This window comes from Zootoca vivipara, chromosome 2 (genome assembly GCF_965207765.1).
Source record: "Zootoca vivipara chromosome 2, rZooViv2.hap1.1, whole genome shotgun sequence".
NCBI classification, from domain to species: Eukaryota; Metazoa; Chordata; class Lepidosauria; order Squamata; family Lacertidae; genus Zootoca; species Zootoca vivipara.
In genome coordinates this window covers 58,716,029-58,737,028 of record NC_142584.1, presented here as the reverse complement: position 1 = coordinate 58,737,028, position 21,000 = coordinate 58,716,029, and the positions used below count along the sequence as shown (strand labels likewise).

Genomic DNA, 21,000 nt, shown 5'->3' with positions numbered 1-21,000 from the left:
TATATTGTGGATTGACTTCTGCCTGCAGCCTGATTGGCTGCTCCTACAGGCCAATCAGGTAGCAGATTCACTTCTGCCAGCCGCCTGATTGGCTGCTCCAGCAGGCCAATCAGGTTGCGGATTCACTTCCACCTGGAGTTGGATTGGGTAGCTCCCGCTGATTCTGAATCCTATTGTTCTAGGATTCCGCTCAGTACATAACAAAAACAAAACAAAACAAAATCAACAGGACCTACCTGCTTTTGTTTGTATATCTAGAGGGCTAAAGTTGTTTCATTATTTCTTTCTACTTACTTTGCTATTTTAAAGCCCATAACAGCATTATGCTCTGCTTTTGAAACCAATACACAAAACTACTCCAGGAAATAATAAGTATAGATTCCTAGCATGTACCAGTAAATAAAATGGAAAGGGTGGAAAACAACTGACTGAACTCATGCTGATGTTGCCACCCCTCTGACGGAGCTGATGAGCCTGGAGATGCCAGTAGACATTTATGGCTCAACAGTGGGTATATTGAGGGGGCATACAGGCCTGAATAATGGGGAAGGGGCATAATAGGCGCCCATTAGACAATGCTGTCCAATTACTCATGCAAAAGTCTCAGTTAAGCCAGTGGGATTTACCCATGCGTAATTGTTGGTGGGGTTAAGTCCATGAAGCTTCCCATAGAGTCTAGTTCTTTCAAATAATCTTTGCAGATGTCAATCAATTCAAGCATCCCTTTGCTGCAGGAAGCTGCTGAGTCCTTGACAGTCTTGGCACAGATATTTGGAAAAGAGGGGAGGGGAGTCTGATCAGTTTGGGAAGGAAGACAGTAGAAATACTTTTCGCTGGCAAATCTCTCGCCATCAAATCTCAGGGCAAGCTCTTTGCATGAGCTTTTGCAGTTAGCATTGCTTTGCCATACCACCCATATTCTTAGTATAGCCGCCCCGCTGCCCTGGCACTGTTCCCTTGTATGGCCTCCCATAGATATCCTTTTCTCAGTAGGTAAAATCAAGCAGCAGCTGAAATGGGTGTTGGCAACTTACTCACTTGCCAGTCTTTCTGCCCCATCTCAGCAGTGCTTCACACTAAATCTTTTGCCAGGTAGGTTGCCCTCATCTGGGCAGCCCCCCTCCTCTTTCTCCTCCTCATCCATGCCATATTTGCTGCAGTGACCTTAATGGTCCCATTAAAATTAAAGGGCTACAACTATGGATGGATCATGTTTTCAGTTTGAACTGCTTGTTGACATTGGGAGGAAAATATCTATCGTGCCTTATCATAAAAGGTCTCCAGCAGAAGTACTTGGGGTGAGGTTGGAAGGCCCTTATCATACAGAACCCATCCTGAATTGTTTTGTCTCACTGCTGAGATTTAAATGTGAAACAATTGGGGTTTTCTTTTGTCTGAACATGGAAGTCCTTTTCAGGCCATATTTGATAAGCATTCATGCACTGTTTTGCAAACTTGGTTACCATCGGGTGCAGAAATCTGAAGCAAAGTTACAGTTCAGGTTGACATTTCCTTGCCCTAATAGTTAAAAATATATAAATGAAATCAAACTCTGCCTCCTCAGTTCAGTGCTTGTTAATCATTTTGGCTAGTTTTGCCCTGTTGTCTTTCTTCTTGTGTTGAATGTGGAATCTATCTAAATTACATTGGGAAGTTGCATGACGGGGCTTTACAATTCAGTTACCTTGGTGCTTATATATCATCAGAGCAGAACTCAATTAGCTGTGTCAAATTTTGTTCGCAAACATGTTTGCAACAAAAGGATGCTTGGGACCCTCCCTGAAATGTTTACCAGGGACACCCCCAGAAAGTCGCCCTACCCTGTTCTTATAATTTTTTGAATTTTCAGTTTTTTTTTTAAAAAAATAAAAAATAAAAAAGTATTTTGAAAGGTGTCAAGGCTGTAACTTAGTGGTAGAGCATCTACCAGCATTTCCATTTGGTAGCATTCTTCCACTGGAGGGGTGTTCTGATCACAACTCCCTCTCCTCCCGTATTTTTGGGCCCCAGTCCTTGTTAATTAGATTCCAGGAGAAATCCCTTCAGTCAGATGTGTCACCGTTGTCCTTCCTTGCCGAGCCGAGACACTGATGTTGCATCTAATAAAGAATTCACCTTGCTTACTCTCTGCATCCTAACTGCTCTCTGGGGAGTGCTGAAGTGTGCTTAAGCATATTGTAAAGTCTTATTCAAAATGTCCGCTGCTGCATGGGCAGTAATCTGAAATGTTCAATCTTTGTCCTGTCACTTCAGGCTGGCATGATTCGCACAGACAAGGACGAGTTCTTCATTGAACCTCTGCAGAAGGGGAAGCAGAAGGAGGAGGAAGGGAGGACCCACGTGGTGTACCGCAGGGCAACGGCCAAGAAAAAGCTTCCTGGTGAGCACCCAGGTATCCAGCATAGAGGTAAGGCTGAGATGTTAATGACAAGTGATGCTTAAAGCTCATCTAAAAGCCTGCGTCCAATGGCCAGTATAATTGCTAATCTGTTGGTGTCCTTGATGGGAGAAATTCCTTCTCTCTCTATTCTGTGTTTCAGCTTTTTACTGTTTGGAAGATTTGCAGGAACTGGGGTGGGTGGGGGATATGAGTCAAAGTTAAATTAGTATGGCAGCAACCAGCATCTTCCTGCACAGACTTTTGATCCTTTCATTGTTGGAAATAGGCAGCATAGGCTAGTCATGAAACTGTTGAGCAGTGGAGACCTTTACAGTTGGAAGGGAAAATGCAGATATAAACTGGTATGGCATACTGCAGGGTAGGGGTGTTGAGGTCTGTGCGTGTTACCACATGCTCATGTAGCAGTCAGTGATGCTGTGATGCTTATATATGGCCAAGAATCACCACTGATTGAGTGTTTTGTATCACCTCCAGCACAACCTTATTCAGTGGATGCTGTTCATACATTGCACAGCCCTCTGCGGGACCATATGCTTGGGCTGCCCATGTAAAGGTAAAGGTAAAGGGACCCCTGACCATTAGGTCCAGTCGTGACCGACTCTGGGGTTGTGCGCACATCTCGCATTATTGGCCGAGGGAGCCGGCGTACAGCTTCCAGGTCATGTGGCCAGCATGACAAAGCCGCTTCTGGCAAACCAGAGCAGCACATGGAAACGCCGTTTACCTTCCCGCTGTAGCGGTTCCTATTTATCTACTGGCATTTTGACGTGCTTTCGAACTGCTAGGTTGGCAGGAGCTGGGACCAAGCAATGGGAGCTCACCCCGTCACAGGGATTCGAACCGCTGACCTTCTGATCAGCAAGCCCTAGGCTCAGTGGTTTAACCACAGCGCCACCTGGGTCCCAACCGGGACATATTTTAAGTTGCTGAAATTCCTCTGATGTAAATTGCTGCGTTAATAATGTGTTTACACAGATTACTTCAGTGTTGGAAAAATATTTAATTGGCACATATTTTCCCTTGAAACAAAAGAGCTTGAATATGGTTCACACCTTATGGCACTACTTTTTTAAAATCTTAGATGTTAAAATAAATATTCCTTGGCAAATAGTAGTTACCCAAATCGACAAATTTCATTCACTCAAGATTAATACCCCTTGGCAGCCATGGCTCTGAAAAGGAGTGAAATACATGACAGAGGGTGCAGCTTTCCCTATTTTGAAGATACTTGAAATTAACACCCATTTAGAAACCTACTGTTGACCAAATTCAAGGGGGGGTGTATCACACAGGGTTGACATTTTCATTGAGCTATCTGCCATGTCATTCACCACCAGCTCAGACTCCAGCAGTGAAATGAAAGTCATCAAATTTCCTGAATTTTGAGGTTTATATTTTCTGATGTGGTTGTACCTGCTAAATTAGTTGAACTATGGCCATGGCCTTGAAATTATCAGGTAAATGAATAGTTAAACTCATGGCACATGGGAACCAGAACTTTGCTGGTAGTGATGAATCCCAAAGAGATGTTAAGGAATCTTGCTCTTTTCTGTGATAAAGAGCGAAACTATGCCTTTTCCATGACAACCAAATTGTTCATTTTTTGTTTGTGCTGTCTTTTGCATCCCATTCTTAGTAGTGTAGTTGTATTAATCACTGTGCTTTTATGGTTTATCCCATTCATTTTATTTCAACTGAGACAGTGTTGCAACCTTCAGGTTGGGCATCAGGCATCAGGCACCTTACTTGGGAAAATGTCTCTCAAGAATAGTAGCCTAATATTAGTGTGGGGTAGGCTACTCTTATTTGCAGCAATCTCTATGAGCATTATTCTCTGACCCATATTCTACCAGGCCCCTACATTCCACAGTACATACACAAAACTGTTCCATCTGTTGCACAGAATTTGGACTCCCTCAAAACACTAGGCACATCAAGAGAACATTTCCCATCAATTTTAAAAAGAGATTTATCCTTTTAAAGAAATGGAATGTGCTTGGAGAAAACATATGCTAATAGGATGGCGCAAGATTGTGTCAGGCTGGAGATAATTTCAGCTTTAATCAAAATGTTTTATGAGTTTCAGGAGAAAAGGATATGCATCTTGGCAGGGCAATCTGTATTTGGTTTAATGATTGTAAGAGGCTAAAGGATATAAAATTTCCAGCATTTCTCACACAACACTACTTTATTAATGGACCAGGGAAATTAGAGTATCCTGTTCCAACAAGCACCATTATTAATGGTGCTTGCACAACATTGATACATTAGTATCCAGTGTGACAATATATGGAAGCATAAAGTGGGAAATTATTTGTAAGGAGGATTTGCAGTGATATGTTGCTGGTGGGGCCATGAAGAGCTGTAATTATTTTTGGCACTTTACAGCCAGAACAATTGATTAGCTATTGGCATCGCTGGATGGTGCTGGTGTGGGGCAGGGCAGCAGGGAGATCAGGCCTGTGTGGGTGCAGTAGCATGAGCACAAAGGGGCACCACCTTGTCCTACCAAACCACACCACGGTCCAGGTAATCTGCAGTGGTTTTGGGAGGGTGGCTCTACTCCACCTCACTGTCTGCAACTGCTTACAGCAAGTTAGACCGTCAGTTCCTCTAGCCCAGTATTGTTGGGTCTGGTTGGCAGTGGGTTTCTGAGGTGTCAGTCAGAGGGTTTTCATAGCTCCAGCTACCTGGTCCCTTTTAAACTAGATACACGAGGGGATTAACCTGAGACATTCTGTGCTTTACCATTCAGCTGTGGCCCCTCCCCCGAAGAATAACTGAAGTGAATGAAGGAGAGGGCCTGTCACTCAAATTGGATTAGTCCTCATAGAACTTTGGACAACGCTGTCTTGTGGTACAACACTGTCTTTCGGTTGATATGTGTGTGACCACTATGTTAATGGATTTCATTATAGTTTGATATACAGCAACACTAAGCAATCATTTCTAAATCTGGTGTTTAAATATATGGCACCATGTTTTCATGTGGAGGAAAACTAGTTGCTGCAAAGTTATAAAAATTGAGAGAACTTTCTGTAGATCCCAGAGATGTTTGAGGCGAATAACTCTTTCATCAAAGTCTCTCGGCCTGACAAATGCTATTGATTTTTCTAAAGTATGTACATTACTTTAAAGAAACCAATGCATATGTTTTCCTTAAAATGTTTATTTCTCGGGAATTCCTGAAATGACTTATAAATTGGCCAGAGGGCTGGCTGCTGGCCATTCTAATTTGAAGAAACTCCACCAGTTACCTTTAAAAAGGAATTGTTCCATTAGAAAACCGACATTTCCTCAAATCCAGTCAATATTTCCCTTTCAGTGCGTACCCCTGGTGATTAATGAGAGCTCTCTTATTGTGCACTCAGTAAGGCAGCAGGGACAATATTTTTTTGTATCCTTCCTGTATTGTATGTGTATGATAAATACATCTGTCTTTCTCCTGCCTTCACTCTTCTTCCTCCTCCTCCTGCCTCCTCTGAATTTCAGTTTGCAGATTCACAGAGCTTTCTCAGGGATGAGATGGATTGTGAATTTTGCTGTGATTCAGCTCCCCTGAATAAGAAGCAGGGTTATGCACTTCTGAGGAAATGAGTCTCAAGGGATTGTTAGGCCAACGGCTGTCACTATTGCTAACCACCAAGGTGGCTGATGAAGCTTCTTTTCCTAAAAAATAAATAGAAGCTTTGAAGCGGTTTTGTCACCAGACTTTGGATACATCACAGGGGTTTTATTCTCATAGTTCAGATAATATGGCAAGATGGATTGATCCTTTCACTGCTTGCTTGCTTATTTGTTTTTATCCTTTCATGCGTGCTGTTAAAACTCTGTTTGAAAAGCTCTTTCTTCCCCATTTAATAAATAATAATTTAATACCTCAGCAAACTTAACTTTGTCCCCAACACCTATGAATAAATGTTTTCCAGAAAAATCGACTTCTGCCTGGGCAATAGATGGTGAGCATTCAGTCATATATTAATAATGAGGCATTCACATATTTGGTGAATATACATACCTGGCATGACATTTTTACCTGCTATGCATTAAGTACTTTGAGTGGATAGCTCTCCCCTTTAAAGGGTGCTTGTAAATAAAGGGGAAGAAACACAAGAGAGGTGATCATAGAGCATGGATAGAAAGCTGGAGTCCATTATAAAATGTATATTTTCACAAGTTGATTATGCAACAAAGTCTGCATCTTTACTCACCAATTTTGGTTGATTTGTAAAGTTTCTTGGTATTAGATCTTAATTAAGATCTAAGCTTTGGTTTGTTGCAATAAAAAATATTCTTTAAACCCAGGTCTGTTGGGGGAATTCAATGCTCTTCAGCTTCCCTGATGGATGGTAATACCGGTAGTAATAATATTAATGATGAAGCTGAAGCTGACCAAACATGAATTAGAGCACAACATTTTGCCTGCTATGTGGCAGTGAAGAAGATCTTTGCAACCTTAAGGAGCCTGGTAGAACTCTTTAGGGTGGTCCATTATCTTTTACCAGCTTTGGTAGATGTGAACTTTGGCTATCTGAGTTTCTGCTATGATGTTTTGGCTAGGCAGTTTGAAGGCAAAGGGTTGTTTTTCTTTGTGTTTTGCCTCTGCATTGACCTTGACACTGTTATTATAGCAGATCTAGAGATGTGTCCAATGCCCAACCTGATTTGATGTAGGATCAGTTTCAGCTGATGTGACTAGATATTGTGGACAAGTTGCTTGCAGATAAACAGCTGACCTCATGCTTTGGGGACTCCTGCCCCACATGGCTGATTAAAGTTCTTATTTTTATTATGTATTTTGTGTAGTTTGTGAACCACCCTGAAATCTATGAATATAGAGTGGTATACAAGCAAGCAAGCAAGCAAGCAAGCAAGCAAGCAAGCAAGCAAGCAAGCAAGCAAGCAAGCAAGCAAGCAAGCAAATGTTAGTTTGATGGGAGAAGTGTTGACTGTGTGGGTACAGGGCACAGTGAATGTGTCTCTATACTGGCCCTGGTTGCCTTAAAAAAAAGGTGGCATTCCTTAAAAAAAAGCTCACCCTGTGGTATTTGACAACTACTGCCCAATCATTAATACCTCCTCTTTGGGGAAAGTGGTTGAGAGGGTATTGGTGACCCAGGTACAGGCATTGATACTGACTATCTTGAGCCATACCATTCTGGTTCAGGTCTGGCTTTGGGACTGAATCTGCCTTGGTCCCCCTGATGGATCACTTTTATTGAGAAACAGACAGGGAGAGTAAACCCCTATTGCTATTACTGAATCTCTCTGTGGCTTTTGACACCGTGTTGACCATAGTACCCTTCACAATGTTGCACTGGTTTCACTCCTAACTCTGAGGCTAGTTTCAGAGAGTAGCACTGGGTTAGTGTCTGGCAAGTGTACTTTTAGGTGCCACAGGGTAGTTGCATGGTACCAACGCTTTGTTCTTTTAGGTGACTTCTTAAGACTATTTTATTCCATCAAGATTTTTCTTTTCAGAGCAGCATTGCTGCTTCTTTTGGTTTTACAAAAGAATTTTGTATATTTTTAGTGTTTGCAGTCTTTTTTTTTGCTTTTATTTCTTTTCTTTTTTTGTGCACCACCACAATATGGGTGGTTTATACATTATATATATAAATATTTACTCAGAAGGAACTCCTGTTGATTTCAGTGGGATTTAAACCCTACTGTGTGTGTTTAGGATTGTGGCCTTTATGCTATATTACAGTTCATATATACTTTCTTCACTAGGAAAACCGTAAGTATGTGGCGATATTGTATCACTTATATATCATGCATTGAACTTTGTAACACCATAAAGTATTTATAATACTGTATACTGTATAAATTATTTGACTTGGTTTGGCAACTCTGTGGCATTTCTGGAATAGAATCCAATGCAGTATTTGCAATAATTTGTGCTGGAGAGTCTAGACAAATTTCCATCCAGCTTTATATAAAAAAGTCCTTTAAAAAATCAAATTAATAGCATTTTCCAGTTGAAATATTTCTCAGAGTTTATTCATGAAGCAAAAAAATAGGTGGCTGTTTCAACCATAATCACTATTTCCCCTCCACATGTGCTATTGTACATGTTACATTCCTAGAGAGTTTTGTGGGTTTTTAATACATACACACAGCCATTAGCATTGTAGCCCAATAAACAATGACGTGTAAGACAAAACCAATAGGGATGGGTGAGTCGTTAAATCCTTAAGCGAATCCTTAAATGCTCTAGTTTTATTTTCTGCCATTGCTTGCAAGAAGAGGAGCCACATGCAAGGTCTTAAGTGATGCAAAAATTAATAAGATATTCCAGCTGGTTTTGAGTATTCTCAGCTGTGTGTTTGTTTGCAGAAGATATGCTGCCTGGAGACCCGCCTAGAAAAAGACCTTTTTGATGTGCTGTGGGTGTCTCTGCTTGGCTAGCGATGGAGGTGATGATTGCAGGGTCAGTGTGATCTCAGGCTTACGTGCAGGATGAGGACTGAGGATTTATGACCAATTCAACTGCTTCCATTGGCTTTGGGGGAGAGTGAATGACCACAAATAATTGTTTTGTTGCTAATAAACACTTCACTAATAAAATGGCTTTGGAGTTCCATGTATTTTCTTGATTTCACCACTTCATGCTCCAAGTTGGGGCTGGCCGCATGAGGATCTTACTTTGGCCTGTGCTATTTAAGAGGGATGAAACTTCTGCTTTTTCATCCTGGGGTGCCTCTTTGATCTGGGCGGCAGCACCAAGCCAGACTTCGGAGGAGGAGGAAAACTGCCCAGATTAATAATTTAGGGATGTTCTTGTATACTTGTAACACCTTCTTCTCGTGTCGACACCCACCCTCCCCTCCCCCAATATCACACAATGCTGAATGTCCTTTTTCTGCCAGCTGCATGCCGTATTTGTTTGTTCTGCAATACCCTTTGCTCCAGTGGTTTCTGAAGCAGGTGGGTTAGTGAAATAAGCATGCACGAGATTCCTTTAGTGAGGAAAGCAAATCAAAATTTAATGCAGTGCTTAATCTTGCAGCAGGACTGGTTGTGCCGATTATTGAATAGCTACAACTTAAACACATTTTGCAATTCTTAGCATCCAGGTAGACAGTTGAAAGGCAGACAGAGAGGAAGCAGTGTCAGCATTTTCTGGTCAGACAACCAAGGCACAATGCAGTTGGGGCCACATTAGTTGTGACACTAAGCATGCCATTGGCAACCATGTTAGTTGAATGAAAATTAATAGGTAGGGGAAGTCCCTGGGAGTCCCCGCCCTCCAACACACACATCAGCTATTAGCTCTAGAAAGGAAGCTATCGAAAAGTAAATGCTGGCCCACAGGTTATGTGTCAATTGAAACCATGGGAGGGGAGAACGGGATTCTCCCTTCTCTCTCATGCCCTCACACATAATAGCTTGCTACTGTTATATTTTGTTTTTTGGCTGGTGAGGTTGCTAATGACCCATCATTGCCAGGTCCGTTTTGATTGATTGATTGTGGAAAAGCGGCATATAAGTAAACACATTGAGTTGAGCCCCAAGTGGTTTACAGCAAACATTCAAAACACTGAAAAACAGAGCATTAGGTACAAAATACAGAACATGTCAAATGAAGGGAAAAAATAGCAAAATTTTGGCAAACACAAAATAAATTCAATATTACAAATAAAACCACCCCACAATATAGGCTTAAGTACCTAAACAAAAGTTAGCTGACAATAAAGTTTTCTGGCACTGGTCTAGCTGCACTCCAAGTTCAGAGGGTAGGGGCAGATGACATACATGGCCACATGATTTGGCAGTGATTTGGAAATTGGAAACTCTTGTTCAGAAACTGTATAGCATTAAATGCTAGTGAGGGTGATGCAACAGTAGGGAGCCCCACTGTTTTCATGTCTTGCCTGTGGACTTCCTAGAGACATCTGACTAGTCATTGTTGAAATAGGCCCCTGAGATGGACCCCTGGTCTGATCCAGCTGGCCTCTGATATTCTTATGATTATCTTGTCAACTATTGTTTTCTTTTTTGTTTGCATCCATTTGCTTCCTAAAATAACTTTCTCCCCTGTTTATGTTGAAGTGTTTTATAATTGTTAGAAAGCACCTGCTGACTCAATGTCAGGAAATGCTAAGGAATAGCTTCTGTGTGAAGCTGCTACATCCTAACAGCTCTTTCCAGAAATCATTCTCAATACTTTCCAGTTCAGTGGAAACAATAAGTTTGATACTAGCTTCTCAGTCTCTCTCAACCCATCCTCATTGCGCAGTAGGTCCACAGGCTATTTTCCTTTCATATAATTGCTATGTATTGCTTTAAGCCTCTAGACTAGTTGAAGGACTTAGAATCATAGAGTTGGAAGAGACCACGAGGGCCATCCAGTCCAACCCCCTGCCAAGCAGGAAACACCATCAAAGCATTCTTGACATATGCCTGTCAAGCCTCTGCTTAAAGACCTCCAAAGAAGGAGACTCCACCACACTCCTTGGTAGCAAATTCCACAGCCGAACAGCTCTTGCTGTCAGGAAGTTCTTCCTAATGTTTAGGTGGAATCTTCTTTCTTGTAGCTTGAATCCATTGCTCCGTGTCCGTTTCTCTGGAGCAGCAGAAAACAACCTTTCTCCCCCCTCTATATGACATACTTTACTGTATTGAGTTTGGTTAAAGCTCTCTCAGAGACATAAAGCAATGAGCTATCCTGTACATGCAAACTAATCTTAAAAATAAATTTTAATAGCAGGTACTGTACTATGGTAAAAACACACAGTATTTAGACACCCACCCACACCCCTTTCTTAATCTGTAGCATTCATGAATGGATGTTGTGAAGCTATTGCATTTAGATTAGTTATACTTGTAATCTCCAGGTGTTTTTCTTGAGTAATATGGTGTCATGTTGAGGGAGCCAGATTGCATTGACATTTCCATGACAACACTGTGTGACATTTCAGAGGCTGACATGAAGCCATTAAATTATCGGAATATGGTTATCAAGACAAGGTAAAAATCTATTTGTTTATCATGAAACATGTCTTTTTAAAAACAAACAAACAAGCAAGCAATTGTGTTTGAGCAACACTGGCACTTAAAATTAAGGCTGTTTAATAAAACACAGATATGTTAGGCTTGAAAGGGGTTTTAGAACTTGTTTTCTACTGATTTCAACATTGTCTGAACCTTGATTATCCAACTTGTAATGATTATTGATTTTCTTTGCAAATCTCCAACATATCTAAAGTTTGCAAGTCTGTATGAGAAATATCTGATTATCTGAACCCTTTGAATGTCAAATGTCATCTTTGGCTAGTGGATAATTAAAATTTAGCCATAGATCTTTAAGTTTCAATGGTAAGAAGGCCAGTATGCTTTGACACACAAGAGACTATTTTATACAGTATTTTATACAATATGCTTTTCTTTGGTACACAACAACCTACTTCTTCACGAGACTGAAGTAGATAGAATAGCTTCAAATGTTATGCACTTAACAAAAAGCCCAGATGTATTTTTGTTTAAAAGGCTTTCCCTGGTCCAAGCATTTTATGGAATATTAATTGTATAATTGTCATTACAGGTAGGTAGCCATGTTGGTCTGCTGTAGTTGAAACAAAATTTAAAAAATTCCTTCCAGTAGCACCTTAGAGACCAACTAAGTTTGTCATTGGTATGAGCTTCCGTGTGCACACGGAAGCTCATACCAATGACAAACTTAGTTGGTTTCTAAGGTGCTACTGGAAGGAAAATTTTTAATTTTGTATAATTGTAGAAAATGTTTCCTTGTTTTTGGAGTTTGTGTCTTTTGTATTTTATTTCCTTTTATCTTATTGTATGCTGCTTCAGTAGCTTTTGGCTATAAAATGGTTTATATATCTGTAAAATAAATAAAATCAGGTGTAGTTTGCCCTGAAGTTTTCAATCCTATAGTCTCTTATCTGTGAGTAAGGCTCATTGACTGCAGTGTATAGACACATATAGGATTGAACTAACAAACTAAGACTGGACTTGGACACATCAAAGAAGCAATTCGATTAAATGCGTTGTAAACTTCATACAGGGAAATCCCGTTGGCAAAAAGCAGAACTCCATCTGGTGTCACAGTATATAAAGCATTTTATCTTTACCAATGTAGCTGAGTCCTAAGATTCATTCAGCAGTATTATCTTAACCATGCATTTTGATTTTACACCACAATACCTCTTTTTAAATTTTTCCAACCTATATGGCAATGATGGTAGTACTCCAGAGATAACAATCACTTTGATTGTAGATAAATTATTCTTCAACTCTTCGAGTTGATATGCTGAGGGATTCCATTCTGGCACGGAACAATCATTTACATGTTTGCTTAGAAGCAAGTCCCACTATGCTCAGCAAGACTAACTGAGCTGTGTGTGCAGGATTCTGGCCTAGGTAGCTGAAACCATCCCTTCAGATGCTTGTGAGCAACAATGCAGTACTGTACTATCACTGTCTCTGGGACTCTAAGGAAATAAGCCCATGAGAAAATATCAAATGGCAATAGTTGAGAGCTCTGGCCTGTTGCAATCTGATCAGTGCATTGCTTAAGGAATGGTACACGTTGACAGGGTGCAAAGAGCTGCATGAAATAACATTGTGAGTCTGATTTTCAAGGGGAAAAGCTGGGGTAGAAGGACAGTGTGTGATTTTATTATATATATCTCAATCCAGGAGGAAGAACTTAACCCCAGCAATAATAATATTACCAGCTATTTTCTCAGAAAGGTGGTGCCTGGTTGCATTTATATAGACCAGCAGTTGCCAACCTTTTCCACTGAGTCATATGAAGGAACAACAATGCCATAAATACAGAAGTTGGCACAACCCACTGAAGCACGTTCAACACACACTTCATGCTTGAGAAATCAAATGACAAATTGTAGCATCTGGACATTTAGCTCACAGGGTCTGTCTTTTTTCAGAATCACGAGAATCTCAGCTTTCATTATTATAAAATACATATTTTGTTAATGATGATGAAGAAAAAGAAGGAAATATTGATGAACATCTTCCAAACAGATGTCTCATCACAATAACCCTGAAGCCACAGTCCACATCTGTTTTGTCCCAAGACATCCCTTGAATCCGTTTCCTCTGCCCCTGTTGCCCCAGTTCATGACCAATTTGAAATTCTGAAAAAAAGAAACTGGCCAGGTTAAGGCTGCAATTCTGTGCCCATGTTCCTGGGAAGTAGCCCCACTGAGCACAGTGCCAGTTACCTCTGAGAAAATGTACACAAGATTATGTTGTAACAGCACAATCCTGTACATGCCTACTCTGAAGTCAGTACCGCTGAGTACAATAATGGCTTACATCCAAATAAGTAGGTACAGGATTGCAGCCTAGGTTATGTTAATTTGAACTGTGTGTTTGCTGTAATTTAAACCAGTCTGATTTAAAAAAAACAGTTTATAAATGCAGAATTCTTGTTCTTGTAACCATGGTGCCTTGAGCATAAGTCTACTGGCTTCAAATGGCATTGAACCATTCCTGTCAATGGTTTATAGATGAGCATATGATGGACTTGGTTTTATTTTTGAAAAAAAATATTCCATCTGGAGCCCTAATCCTATATTCGTTAGCTATGCCAGTGATGTTTGCTTTATTTGAATTTTTGTTGTTCAGGCTCTAAATCCTCTCCATTCTCATGGAAGTCTTGACAAGGTTTTCACCTTCTGTATCATCTCAAACATCTGTTTCATATAAACATCTTATGCACAGGAGGCCTTTCTGCTGTTCTTATTTGATTACACACATTTAATCTATTTAGGAAAGCTTTCTCTTCACCCTGGGGGTAAAGGTCTTCTCAATCTTTGAATGAACTTCCTTACTTATATAAAGGATGAAAAACCACACCCTGCTTGCTTTGACTTCCAAACTGTTACTATATTATTGGCATGAGACCTGCAGCCCAACAGTGCAATTCTGTGCATTTTGTCCATGGGCTTTTCATTGAAACACTGGCAAGAGTGGCAAGGTGTGACAATAAGCCCAGTTATCAGGCATCGTGGAGAAAAGGGAGCGATAGACAGCAAGGTCTGCTGGGAAATAAATGAATGTTGAGGTGGAGGTATCATGTAGTGGGATGAATGATGCAAGTAAAATTTTAAATGTCCTGTAATCTATGCTGGAGATGTCATGCAATATACTTGCCCAAAATAAGGAAATGTTGGGAGGACATGATAAGAGAAATAGAATAAATAGACCCATTCATTATTGTATTTATCTGACTATCTGATCTGATTGAAAAAAAGATAACCCTGTCTCTGATACTTGAAGATTGGAAAGACCAGGTATGGGATACAGTAAATCTGATAAACTTAATCAATAATGTCAGCCTGTGAGAGAGGGAATACAGTATTATGACCAGTTTGTTGAGAAATTGAATGTATTCATGATGGATTGGTGTGATAAGATGCAGTAAAATCCATACATATTATTAGGAATATTGTGAAGCAACTACTAAGTACATATGTCCATATCCAGTTCTGTATGAACTAATATGTTTATTGTTTATATGACTATTAATGTTGTTTATATAAAAGTATGGTGTCCTGGGCGATGAAGAGGTCAGATAGATAGTTACCTGTGTGAAGCAGTTGGACCATTTGCCAATCAATGTGGCTGGCTATTGTGATATGTTATCAGGGGCTTGTGGTGTCTTTCCCCAGCCTTTTCCCTTGGGAGTCCATCTTGAATGTTCTAATGCTTGAATGCCAAGTCTATTGATGGCTCTATATTACTGGGTTCTTGCAGGGCCGGGAGGGCAGCTTGGCTTCTAGGAAACTATAAAGTCATCTGCTGTCGGCTTGTGATAGCTGTGTGGTTCGGTTGTTCTGAAGGGTGGGATCGGCAGGTTCTAGTCTAGCAGCCTTCCCCTTTCCACACCTGAAATTATTGGGAAGGAGCCTGTTTGCCTTTTAAAAGCCATATTTGCACCTCCTTATTTCCCATTGCATTAATCTTTCCCACTGCACAGCTCACTGAGGTGCCTCCTGTGAGCTTGTTGTTCTTCCTTTCTTTTTTGCTTATCCATCTTTCTACCTCCCCTGCCCCTCAGAAAAGCCACCTTCCCTCTACCCAGCCACCAGTACAAAGAGATTTTGTTCTGTTTTGTTAGCATTTTCTGTGTGCGATCACCGGCATCCCGGCAGGACGCAAACCATTCTCTGGGGATGCCTCTAGTAAGTTCATACACATGAGCCTCCTGGCTGCCAAGCCATGGAGGACTCTGCTGCAGAAGGGGCAGCTGTCCATTCCTGGGTGTGATTTTATTGTGGCGCGGTGGTCGGGTATGGCAACATCACAGTGGCATCTCTGCATTTTGACTAGTGGATCTTCCATTCTTGTATAATGCGGGGGATGTTGTCGACAAGCAACATTGTGATTTGTGGGTGGCAGCAGAATCGCCAGAGATTCTGTGGGGTGGCTTTCAGTGTCGCTGAATGGTGGCTCTGTGCTATTTGATTTTGTAGCTGGGAGCGCTCTGGATTGCGACTACACTATTCTGGCGATAGCCTTGGCATAGTGGCAGCATGGTGCAATGGGACTACAGGATTCACCTCCTCATTTCCTGAAACTTGATTGGAGCAGAACAGAGAGACCACGTTGCAGCCTGAAATTCCTTTCAGTCCATGAGTTCCATGTAGCCACAAAACATGTTTTAAACTACTGCCAGATTAAAGGGAAAGGGATATTTTGCAGGTTCTAATGCCAATTACAAATACTTATTTAACCAAAGCTTCCTCTAGTGTTTCTTCTAGGATTCCAACCAATTTTCCATTGTTTCTTTCACGCTTGATGGCCTCCAACCCAAAGCCCTCAAAACCTTGAAGTTTACAGCTGGATTTCAATATTGTGGTTTGGCCCCATCCTTCATGTTGTTTAAAGAAACCAAAACAGATTCTTACATATGCTGCTAAATAACAAGTTCAAAATCCCAACCTTGATTTTAGAACTTTGCACCCCCCCAAAAAAAATCAGATGGAATTGAAAAGTTTCAAGAAGAGGAGGGCCAAAAGGTTTGTGTTCTTTCAGCAGATTGGAAAGAAGTTTTGCAGTTCCATATCTGTCTCACTCCAGTGGAATTATTTTATTCCTACTCTCTGCTTCCTGGAATTTTACCAATTCCTGATCCACAAGAGGACTTCTCCTCTTATTCCATGACTGCTAAACCTATTCAGGAGTCTTTGGTGAGGTACATTGTCAAAAACTGTGTCAACTGCATCACTTCCATCTATATGTTTAGGGGAGCTTTTAATGTTTGATGGACTACTGTATTTTAATATTTTGTTGGAAGCCGCCCAGAGTGGCTGGGGAAACCCAGCCAGATGGGCGGGGTATAAATAATAAATTATTATTATTATTATTATTATTATTATTATTATTATTATTATATGCATGTTGACATTCTCAGAGAACTCTAACAGATTCATGAGACAAGACTTGCCCTCTTGACTTAGCTTTCAATTTTCTTTTTACAAATTCTGGGGAAGTTTCAGCTTTTGAAGTCAAAAGTGACCATACAGGATTTTCTCAGCAATTGGCCATTTACATGTATGTTTAATAGCAGCATGGTATCTGGTCACTTACATATCACAGCAGGTCATGGGCACCATTCAAGGTCAATGACCCTCTGGTCACATCCATGGCCAACTGTTCTATAGCACAGTTATTTAAGATATCTAGAAATTTTACCTTTTTGCTGTGACTGCAGCCGGTCTATGTGAGGGTAATTTGTCACCCATTACTTTTGTAGTCATTGTAAATGTCCGTTTTTGTCAAAGTTATCTGTACTTCAAAGTTTTAATTGTATCACTTTTGCTTCCCATTTATTAGGGAAATTAAGTAATCTGGAGTAATCAAGCGACTTCTGCAACTTCAATTAATTAATTAATTAAAGATAGACCATTTGGCAACTCAGTTTTCAACTGAATAAATCTTTGTCCCTGAACGATATCCACTCAGTGATGTGCTTTTGGTGTTTTTTTTAAAATATTTTTTACTAGAATAGTTTTTATTCAGTTAATTATATTCTCAGCTATGTATTGGTGATTAAAACATCCTACTTAAATCACTGTGTGTGTGTGTGTTATACTTGTAAAATCAGGGCAACGCAACATTTAAATGTGAGTAATTCTGTCAAGACTGTGGGTGTTATCCAGATGCTTTTTAGAAAATTGGTGTGATTTGTAAGTTTTGGTTTTCTTTCCATAATGTTTTGTCTGGTCAGAGGCCACATTTTCTATATTTAAAACAGATAAACAACATATTACAAGAGAACTGACTGTTTAAAGGCAGAAAAGCCCACGACTTGCACTAATCAATCCTAATTAATGGCCTTTATGAGGAAATTTCTGGCAAAACTGAAATATTGACAATTCAAAAATGCAGTAAAGTGGCATCTGCTTCAAAGGAATTACCCCAGGTTTATATGGCAGCATAAATCTGCCTTCTTCTTCTTCTTCTTCTTCGGAAGGAGAAATGGAGCAAATGTTCTTCTCCTGAAAAGCCAAATATAAATCATGGTGCTATGCTATATGCTAACTACGACATAGTAAATGATGCCAGGCTAATGTATCCAGTCTATTGCTTTAAATGGATGGCTCAGCAGTTCAGCAAAATTCTAGCCAGTTAAATCATGAATGTCAGCAGGAACGGATGGGAACATAAATTAACAGAAAATTCAACTCAACAGTATGACACAGTGAAAAATCTAGGAGTGAACGGCATTTACTAATATCCATGCACATTTCTCCTCCTTTCAGCACATGGAGGAACAATGTTTTTAGGGGGTGGGGAGGTGCAGGAGAGCAAGATGAAGAAAAGTTTCCTCATTCCAAAACAACCCTTGCACTGTCTGTTTTCCTTCAGTAAGATATATTCTGCCTTATGAACTCATCTGGAAACTAGCAAGGGCTTTGACCTGAGAGAACTGAGATGCTAGGCTGCAAATGGGTGCTTTGGTCCAATATTATTACATATGCTGGGAACACAGGACCTGTTCTTACAGGATATGCTTTGTAGGAGAAGATAGGGAGGGAGAGATGTCATTTCTGCATTCAGAGAGAGCTGCTTTTGCAGAGATCTGAGCATATTTTTATCCTGGAAAATCCTCTGTTGGCTTGCCATTGTTGCTTTTTCCCATTTTCTTTTCTTCTTACTCAGCCCCGACGTCTCTCTCATAGTTGATGGTAAGAAGCAGTGGCAGACCTTGGGGCTTCAAAATTTCAGTGGCACCCTGTACAACGCCAAAATTTGGCACCCGTGCCTCTTACCTTCCATTCTACACCATACTTGTGGTGCCCCCTGTAGCATCCCCAAGGCTGTGCCCAGTGTGACCGAACTGGTTGTGCTCCCCTAAATTCACCTCTGGTAAGAAGGGTACTACAACAATTGTCTAGAGTGTCCAGATTGCTCCCCCAGCCAATGATAGGTTGTGGTGTTTATTTTTTTTAACTTATTATTTGGTGGCATTTTTGTTATTTATATTAATAAATGGTTTCTCTTTGTTTTCCCTTTAAAGCATATATAGAGATGTGCAATGCGAGTAGTAAAAGACACACAATTTAATGCCATTCTATTAGAAACATAGACATGTAACCTGTGTTACAGTGTGTGGTGACCACAAACTTTATGGACTGGTCACCTGGAAGTGCAAGAGCCTATGCATACAGGTTTGAAGATGGATGAGAGCATTACTCTGCACTGGATGTCTGTAGCCTTTAGCCACTGTGGTTTCATTCAAATCAGTACATGAAATTATTGACCCCCTCAGGGTTACCAGGTCATAAAAGTCCATACCGTTCCAACTTTTTCAGATAATTTTTTGGGCAAGTCATGTGACCCACACTGCACTCTTGTCCCCCCAAAAGTGTTTTTTTCGGGGTGAGGAAGTGTGAGGTCGCGGCACTCAAAAAAGCTGCCACGATCTCACGTGAAGAAACAGGGTGTCCCATTTTTCCCCCAGGACACTTGGTGGGTATGGAAGTCCCCATGTCTGAATTTCTCTGTACAATTCTTAAAATGTACAACCGACCTGTCATGATCTACCATAGTTCTTGCAACCCTCTTGACCCCTTTGCTCATCATCCCTTAGCCCTTGAAATTTCCTTTGCCCTGGCCATTTACTTCCTGAGTCTCCCCTCACCTTTTTCACGGGGAAGAGAGAGCAAGAGTGTCCACAGCTGAGTGCTATCAGCCTGATCCAGCCAGTGGCTGAACAGCCCCCATAACTTGCACATCTTTCTCCAGCTTAGTTTACACTGACTACAATCCTGCATCCTGTGCAAGTGGCCGGCTGGGAATGGCAAGACTTCTCCTAGGGTTTGAGAATCACCTCCCTTCGTTCTCACTAGGTTGCTTCTTTACCTACTACACTGCTGCTGTGCCACATGTCTTAAAACTCCACAGCTGCAATTTAAATTGAGGCCCCTCCGCTCAACTTAACCTCTGCTTTAATCTTCCAGATGACCTCATGTTAGCATATACAATGTCTGGCTCCTTCCCCAGGCAGCTCTAAAGTAGAGCAGGAACAGAGCTCCGAAAAGGAAGGCTGCTGGATAATCTACTTGGAGGGGGTTGGTCTACAATTAAAAACCTGTGAAGTCACCGATCTCAAACAGTGGAGGACAAGGTAAACTGGAGGCATCAGAGAGCCTCCCCTCTACTCACACGGAGTGCAGGATTGAAGCCATTACTTGAAAGGTCTGCCAGCCCTAACTTTGCCCAACATATTTTGGCTGAACTCTTTGATGTCTTAGCTGTACATGAAGTTAATTGAAAGCATGATTTGTATTGTATTGCCTCCATCCGTGGGATTTCTGATCCAATGATAATTAAGCTGTCTTACTTTCTTTCCAAGATGGAAAACAGGCCAAAATGCCCACTTAACATAGCTATAATTATTCATAAGAACAGCTTGGAAAGAAGCTGGACTAAATCTTGGTTTTCTTTCACGATATGATCGATCTCCTGTTGCCTTAAATAAGAATCAGCTAGGCCAGTTGATATACACAGTGATTTCATTAGCTGTGTCTGCTTGATGGTAAGCCATCTACTCTGAGGAAAAACTTTGAACTGCCTAATGTTGGCATTTGTGAAGCAATGTTCAAGGTTGATCCTGATGGGTGAGGGGAATCTAAGCTGCGTTCTTACCTTTTTCAATGACTGAAATATTGCACCGTCAAAATTCCCATCCTTCTATGAATTTATATATATATATATATATATATATATATATATATATATATATATATATATAGTTGTTGTTGTTGTGGTTAAGGTGCATCTTAACAAATTAAAATATTAAAGTCTCAGTTGTAGGGTCAGACTGCTGGGGCTGATTTCAACCCAAAAGAATGCTTAAGGAATGCTTTAGCCATTCTACCAGGTACAGGAATTTTGTTTTCTTATAAAATGTTTTTCTCGCTTTTATAGATACAAAATCTGAGAAGCTGACCAGAAAGAAGAAAAAACAATCCCTCCCCCTGTGTTGCTGATCAATATTACAAACTTTACATGGTTTATCCCAAGGTTCCTTTCCCACATTTGTTCATGAATCCTGGTGGGTGAAAGCCATTCTCCTTTGCTGTAGCATATACACCAAA

The 21,000-nt window shown here is 40.6% G+C and overlaps 1 protein-coding gene across 2 annotated transcripts in view; it reads left to right on the top strand.

The window, feature by feature from the left end:
• Positions 1-21,000, top strand: part of ADAMTS2 (ADAM metallopeptidase with thrombospondin type 1 motif 2) — a 211,678-nt gene that overhangs the window by 89,912 nt on the left and 100,766 nt on the right. For both annotated transcript variants that reach the window (XM_035105612.3, XM_088661986.1), the window contains exon 3: positions 2,254-2,407. In XM_035105612.3, the coding sequence (XP_034961503.3) occupies positions 2,254-2,407 (154 nt within the window). The remainder of the gene's footprint in view (positions 1-2,253; positions 2,408-21,000) is intronic.